Below are 7,949 nucleotides of genomic sequence, written 5' to 3' on the forward strand. Positions count from 1 at the left end.
GAGCACGAATGATATTTAATAGTGTTAAATGTGTATGTGCAAGTAAAATTACAGGTGGTCCAACATCAAAAATCAAAGTATAGCTACATATATCATATCCAAGAGTCGGTAGTTTGCACCTTTTCCAAATTTTTAGAACTTACATTGCACCATAGCAGTAGTCGTCTAACGTTTGAAATACTGACAGCCGATTTCTCAGTGGATGTTTAATTATAATCAAAAGATTATCTCTTATTGTCATCTTCTCAGTGTACTTAATATATGATTAACTCACCACCACCATTCATAAGATTTATTAATGGCGAAACCAGCTTTTCCTGTAAATCCTGTAAAACCTGCAAATCGTGAAGTTGGGTTGGGGTGAATCGAAACAGTTTGTTATTTTGCGGAATCCTAGGAAACGAAACAATTGCAAGCTGACACCTTTTTAATAATGGTTTTAATTTAATTAATGCTTTCAATCTGCTCACACGTATGAGTTGTTAAAAACCATTTTTTTGAACCTCACGTAAATGTCAATTACACCAATTTACAAAAGTATTTATTAAATCTAAAAATCAGTACAAAACCAGTACAAACTCAAAAAATCAGTAGATTTTGTGTACTGATTCCGGGCTCTTAAAAATCAGCACAATAGAAAAACTCAGCATATGTACTGATTAAATCAGCGCATCTGGCCACCCTAGTGCCCATACTCACCGACGTAAACGTAAGTTACGTGTCAGCTGACACGATCAAACTTATGAGAGCGCCAAAGAGTACATTTTAAAATCTTTAACTAAATAAACTTACAAAAATTTAATTTTTCATTAAAATAATTTAAAAGCAATGTTTAATAATGTTAAATATAGATACATGAATTATTTGCATTTGTTGCTTTTTGGTTTTGGTTTAAAATACAAATAAAATTTGCAATTGATAACGCGGATGTATGTATAAGTATGTATGCAAACAGATGAATGGCAACATTGTGTCGATGCAAGCAAAATATGTAAACAAACCAAAGCAGCTACACAATTTCATTTCGCGAGTTTATTTACACAAGTTTTTTACAGAGAAAATAAGAAATGAATGATGAAAAATTTATATCTTTGGTGGAGGCAAACAAGGAGCTGTATGACAAGGCTAATCCCTATTATAAGTTCCATGGAAGAAAAAAAAGTATTTGGGAGCAAATTGGCGAGGAGTTGCACACAAGTGGTAAGTGAAAGTTATAATTAAATATATATTATCATTCTTTGAAAGGTGAGCTGTGTATGCGGAGGTGGATAGCTCTCCGTGACCGGTATGGCAGAGAAGTCCGAAAATCTGCAGCACCATCAGGCAGTGGCGCGGAGTATTATAAACCGTGGTATCTGCTTGAATGTATGCAATTTTTAAAGCCCCACCTGATTCCTCGTCCGTAAGTAGAAAAACAGGTGAAATATGCTCATAAATTGATTAATACAAATATGCTTCCGTAACAGAACTCGCTGTTCCCAAAACGTGTGTCCGGAGGTGGCCGTGCCGACACCTGAGATTGTGGATTTCGTGCCCTCACCTTCTCCACCGATATATGTGCCTCTGCCATCGCCATCGCCTTCAGCCACTGCGTGTTTGGACTCACCGTCGACACCAATAATGGTATCTCCACATCGCCACCATCACTCATGCAAGCTTCATCTCCGTCATCTTCGTCACCTGCTCCACCCCAGTGATGTTGAGAAGAACTTGTTGAAAGCCATTGACATCTTCAAAAAAAAGTGTCTGCAAACGGATAATGAATGCAGCAACCCAACAGTGGACTCATTTGGAAAAATGATTGTCACTATGATTTCCAAAATGAGTGCAGCTAAACAAACCCGGACCATGCAATGAATGATGTTGGTGGCTTTCGAGGAGCAACAGGAACTAGAATGAGGATTCCGTTTCTTAGTTATTTTGTAATTGATTTTTTATTTATTTTTTAACCTTACTCGTACAGTGAATTTGGTTTCAGTTATTTATTACTAAGGGCGTGTGGGAATCGGTAACACAGTTCTATTGGGAAAGCTGTTGAATAATATTTTTACTATGGTGAGACAGTTTTGCCAATCTGCTGTGTGAAATGAAATTTCTTGACAGCAGTAAATTTTTGATAACCACAGATTTATGGGGCATAAAATATTACAAATTGAAGTGAAATTAATATTTTAAGGAAACGTCTACCATCGTTGATTGCAATTCATCAATTTAAGCATTTAAATTAAAAAAATTACAAGAGTTGAAAAAGACCTAGTCGTAATGGAAATTTAACAGCTTGTTTTGGAGTATACATATATATTTTTTTTTGTTATACAAGTGTTGCTAGTTAGGCTGAATTTTGAAATATGTATGTATACGTTGTACAAATTGCATATATGTATGTACATACATATGTAACTAGAAATGTGCATATTTTGCACCTGAATTTTGTAATACTAAATGAACTACCTGATAAATGAAAATATTTGCAAATATTTTTAACTACATGAATTTACAGTAGAGCATACAAGTTTTAAGTTTATTGATTTATATAAATTACATACAGTGAACCAAATTTAAACTGGGACGCGACATTTTAGCAAGTTCTGGTTATTGTTCTTTAGTTTATTTAATGTTTAATATTTTTTATGAAGTTATAGCCTATTACTTAGCAAAAATAATATACAGTGGCGCTCACGTAAATAGCACACTTTAATTTTCCACAATATTCACAAATTTTTACCTGATACATTTTTTCGTTAATTTAATTATATTAATATGATTTTAAACCATGAACCACAAAGTTTTAAGCATATATCCTGTTGACTGTTGACGACATACGTGGTAAAGAGGGTCCATTATTTATTTCACGTCGCGAATTCCCACTATGAACGATGTTACCTGTTTCTTGTCGATCAACATAGTTTTCAGGACAATACCAACGATTGTGATCGTTTAAAATTATGAAATTGTGTAAAGCAATGCAGGCTAGGACAATTTTTTTTTCACAATTTTTAGGATCACATTCGATCGTTGTGCGAAGTATTCTCCATCGCGCCGTTAATATTCCAAAACTATGTATTTTCTATTACGTGCACGTGAAAGACGGTAATTAAAAATCCGCTTGGTTCTTGTTAAGATAGAACCGGGATATGGTCGCATCAAGTTTCTTCTCAACGGGAATGCAGCATCGCCAACGAAATAATGTGGTAATGGTTCTGGTGATTATGTAGATAAAGGCGCGGGGGGCGGTAATGGCAGAGTATTTTGCATCAAGTTCTCTCCAAATGGTGAAAATTGAAAAATTCCTGTAAAATACACATACATACATGTGCATTAGGTGGAATAACTTATATTATATATATTTTAATACCTCCGTCACTTTGACTACCATAACTTCGGACGTTTACTGCGGTGAAGGTATATTTGGCATCACAAACGGCCATCAGGACGATGCTAAAGAATTGTTTGTAGTTGTAAAACATCGAAATTGAATTCGCTGGACACTTGATTGCAACATGTTTGCCATGTATTGCACCAACACAGTTTGGAATGTTCCATTTATCAAAAAAATCCTTAGCAATGTCCTTGTACTGAGATTCAGTAGGTTCGCTAACGTAGACTGGGGAAACTAGCCGCCAGATAACTTCACAAGTTTCTTGTATTATTTTTCGCACAGTCGTTTCACCTAACTTATAACTTCATGCAATGCTCTTTACAGATACACGTTGTGACAAATATCTAAACGACCATTATGAAGGAAATATTAATGGACTTGAAGTCTCGCTTTCTGAATAGATATACTTACAGCAAAACCAAAGATAGTCTTTCCTCAGGACCAATCCGCTGTTTTGGCTTCCTCAAAGAATCGCTCACTAATCTTAAAAGCAATTCATACACAGGCGGTGACATCCTTGTGTGTGAGAACAATTCATCAGGCTCCAATGTTTGTTATTCGTCGGAACACTTGGATTTGATAACCACCTTTATCCCAATTTCTATTTAATGGTCGAACTTTATACCTTCTGAACTTTTTTTTGTCCTTGTATCTTTTATATAAACCGTATACTATATACATAAATTTAAAAATAAATCGAAAATTTAACGCTTCTTTTGATTCATTTCAGCACCAGTGTATTTTATAAACATGTAAACAACCGAAAGTAGCTGTTTTTTACGTTACCTTGCGGGCATAAGTTTTGCTCAATTTTGAGTATCTCACGTCAAACAGACACGGCATACGTACACGTCGGTGACTGTGGGCACCTTAAGTATGGCAGGTGCAATCCACTCGGAACTACTTTAGTTAAGTGCAGCCGTTGCATACTCTACTCAATACGGCATGCGTTAAGCAATCCTCTTGCTAGGGTCTGACCTTGAGACTTATTTATTGTTATTGCGAACGCTTCAATAATTTTGAATTGGCGACGTTTAAATACAAAAGCACCTCAAAAGCATACCTCACTGACCTCATCCAGACTGTTTTTCGTCAACGCTGTGCGACTTTGGAACGAACTACCTTAGTCGTTGAAAGTGCAACTAAACAGAGGCAGGTACAAATCAGTAATTCTCCGTTATTTCCGTGAGCTATATCAGGACATTGAATTAAGGTGACATGTCTTCTTTTTCCCTCTATGCCTCTATTCTACTCGTTTCTTATCCTTACTATCTTCTCATATTGTAAATATATGTGCCTTCAGCCTTTATTAATTAATAATGGTAATAGATACTAAAAAACTTAGGCTTAGCTATAGTATTAAATTTACAAAATGTTCATTATATTTTACAATTATGTTTGATATGTATTTATTTGCAGTAGATGTACTTTTAAAAGACTGTTTTTGTCTTATGTTGTACAAATGATTTCAATAAACAATCAATCAATCAAATGTTGATTCGATTGGCTGTTAATTTATATGGGATAATATAATTGGACTCACATGTTTAAAGTTCATTAACTAACTCTTTATATGTACAAATGTATTTGTATTGCGGCATCCATTGTAATTATTTAACTCTTTGGCGAGACCATTAACTAACCCTTCATATGTACATATTTAGGTTGTGGATTAGCATCACAGCTGCTCTAACTTTTAGTATCAAGTCATGAGGTGCTTACTTCTACTTGCTCCTGTGGATATTCAGAAACGACAGTAGATATCGACGCCATTTCTACTCCGGACAACATATTAACCATTTCTTTATTAACTATCGTACAGTGCTTATCTTTTGGACGCGAAATTGATCGATCCTTCAAGTGGTTTTGATTAATCACATCAGGCTGAGGTTCAAATACCCAATCGGCTAAATCTCGCAAAATAATCTCTTGTGGCACCAATCTTAATTTATGAATCTGAGGAGAGTTTTCGCCCTTCTGTTACCCGCCAGAGAAAACTGAAATAACCAGATTCTCTGAAACGCATATTTATCGAGAGTTTAAAATACTTTACCGTTCCCTCAGTTCGCCCGCCAGGATTTTTTTATGTTTTACAGCATTTTAAAACCATACAAATATGAAAAAAATAAAAATAAATTGTTCAAAATTGGTGATGCTATTTGCACCTGGATGATGCTATTCGCACCTGGAACTCGATTCCATCTCATATTCGTAATAGTGTGAACACAAGCAATTTTAAGAGTGTTTTGTATTCTTATTTTCGTTAAAATGCTATTTCATATCCAAAGTTATACCCTTTCCTCTGAGGCTCGCTATCTAGTTAGGTATAGGGTAATCAATACATTATTCTTATGTTTTTCCTTATGCTCCACTTGCGATTCTCTATAGAGTTTTGTAAGTTTTTGTTGCCCTGTTTTTGTCTTATATATTACTTAATGTTAAACATTAACATATTTTAATTCTTAATTATAAGTTACAGTTGTACTATAAAAGATCATTTTGATCTTATTGTGCTGATGTTATATTTTATAATAAATGAAATGAAATGAGAATGCGTGTGTGAGATTAAAATTTACATTTTAAAATTGCTAAATATAAAATTTTAAAAATCTTTCCGGGCAAAGATGTGCATCGAATGATTCTTAAATCTGAAATGTTTATGCAAAGTTTCAGATCCAGAACCTTAATTTGAAAGTAAATTGTCTCTGTACGATTATATATAGATACATATATAGGTTTATAATACAAATAGAACCATATTTGCCATGACGATTTGACGAAAAAGAATAAATGGAACATAACAATGCTCGAATCAAAATAAAGCGCACAGCGCAGCAGCGATGTTGTTGTTGATACTGTGTATGAATGCATGGATATGCAACAACGTTGTGTATTTACATATATACAGAACCAAAAGGGAACATTTTCTTTGCAGATCTTCCGCTGTATCGCTGCCTGCATGCACACGACGAACGTAGCAATGATTTGAACGATATTAAATAAAAACAGAAACAAAAGCGAATAAATGGAAAAGATTTTCATTCTCTTATGTCAAGCTGAGACGCTGCCTATCCAAATTAACGTAGCAATGCTTTGCTCAATGTAAAAATTTTAAAATCTTTCGACGCAAATATTTAAAAAAATGGTTTAATGAAACTTAAATCTAAAAAGTTTGTGCAAAGTTTCAGATGGAGCACCTTAATTTGATGTATAACTTGTCTCTGTACGACTTGTAGATCGCTGGGAATAAGCGCCTTGTTTTAAAATAATATATATGTAGATTTTTGAAAATAATATATAGATATTTTCTTGTGCAGGTCAAGATCATTTGTGTGTCCGTGCATGTTCGCTGGTGAGGGCATTTTCACCACTGCAGGCCTTGGTTTGGTCAAGTGCACCCTTTGCATATTTACGAGTAAGTATACCACCCCATAAAAGTAAAAGTGCAAATATTTAAAAATATATTTTCTTGTGCAGGTCAGGTTCATTTGTGTGTCCGTCCACATTCGCTATCGCAGGGATTTTTACCACTGCAGTATTTGGGTTGATCAAGTGTAGCCTTTGCATATTTAAACAAGAAATTTTTAGCAAAAAAAAACCGACTTCAACTCTCATATAAAAAAAAATATATATATATATATCTCATAATCCACTGATCGGATCTTAACCAGATTAGTATGGGACCACCTCTGAGACACTACCTTTCCGAATTATCGAAATCGGTTGACGTGGTCCAAAGATATGCGGCAACATACATAAAAAAAAATAAAAAAATATTCCGACGCAACAAATGCAACAAATATAATAATTTTTAAAAGATTAATTTATATGCATTATATCAAGTGCATCTTTGCTATTTGTATATTTCTTCATATAGTTACTTTGAATAAAGGATTTGTTTGAATTCCATTAATTTTATTTAATTATACTGTAATTTCAATGAAACCATGGTTTATTTTGAATATTTGGAAATATTTGTCGATAAGATTTTTTCTGTGGTCAGATTTTTTTGTGAATATTCATTGATTTCATTTTTAATATCTATATGGCATGTTTAATATACCATAAAAAAGTTGATTCGTTGCCTATTGTATAGATCAGTGGAATCTGCTTCATATATTTAACTAAATTTTTACCACCACCAGACTACTTTTCCTACTACCTTTTCTCAAATGCAACCTTACAAGGCAGTTGATTGATAAAATGTCAATATTTATCCAACCTTGTATTATTGAATCATGGGGCAATGCAAAGAAAGATTTACATATATATATAAGGTGGCGCATTCCGCAGGTCCGTTATTACACGACGTAGAAAATAATGGTGGCTCTATTTGCGGGCCGCTAACCCTCTCTTTTGTACCTATTTGCCGAAAAAAATTAACTTAAATGTAGATAAATGTACCTAAAAAGGAAATATGTATTATTATGTGTATAATGGCCCGTTTACATACCACTTTGGCGTTGCGTTCGCGTTGGCGTCGCTTCGACAGCTGACTATGAATACTGTTACGATTATCCTCGAAACCTTGAGGGATTACCCAAATATACTCGGGCTCGTATCGCTGGAT

At 34.2% G+C, this 7,949-nt stretch overlaps 1 protein-coding gene across 1 annotated transcript; it reads left to right on the top strand.

Moving 5' to 3' along the window:
• Nucleotides 1–1,067: 1,067 nt before the first annotated feature.
• On the top strand, nucleotides 1,068–1,623 carry LOC118753317 (the record flags this gene model as incomplete). The annotated part of the gene is made up of 3 exons (XM_036488191.1): nucleotides 1,068–1,200; nucleotides 1,246–1,402; nucleotides 1,467–1,623. Coding segments are annotated over exons 1-3 (447 nt in total), but the record flags the coding sequence as incomplete, so codon positions are not given.
• Nucleotides 1,624–7,949: the final 6,326 nt, after the last annotated feature.

The sequence above is a fragment of the Rhagoletis pomonella genome, unplaced genomic scaffold (genome assembly GCF_013731165.1).
Source record: "Rhagoletis pomonella isolate Grant_MI unplaced genomic scaffold, Rhpom_1.0 Rhpom_scaffold_02348, whole genome shotgun sequence".
NCBI lineage: Eukaryota > Metazoa > Arthropoda > Insecta > Diptera > Tephritidae > Rhagoletis > Rhagoletis pomonella.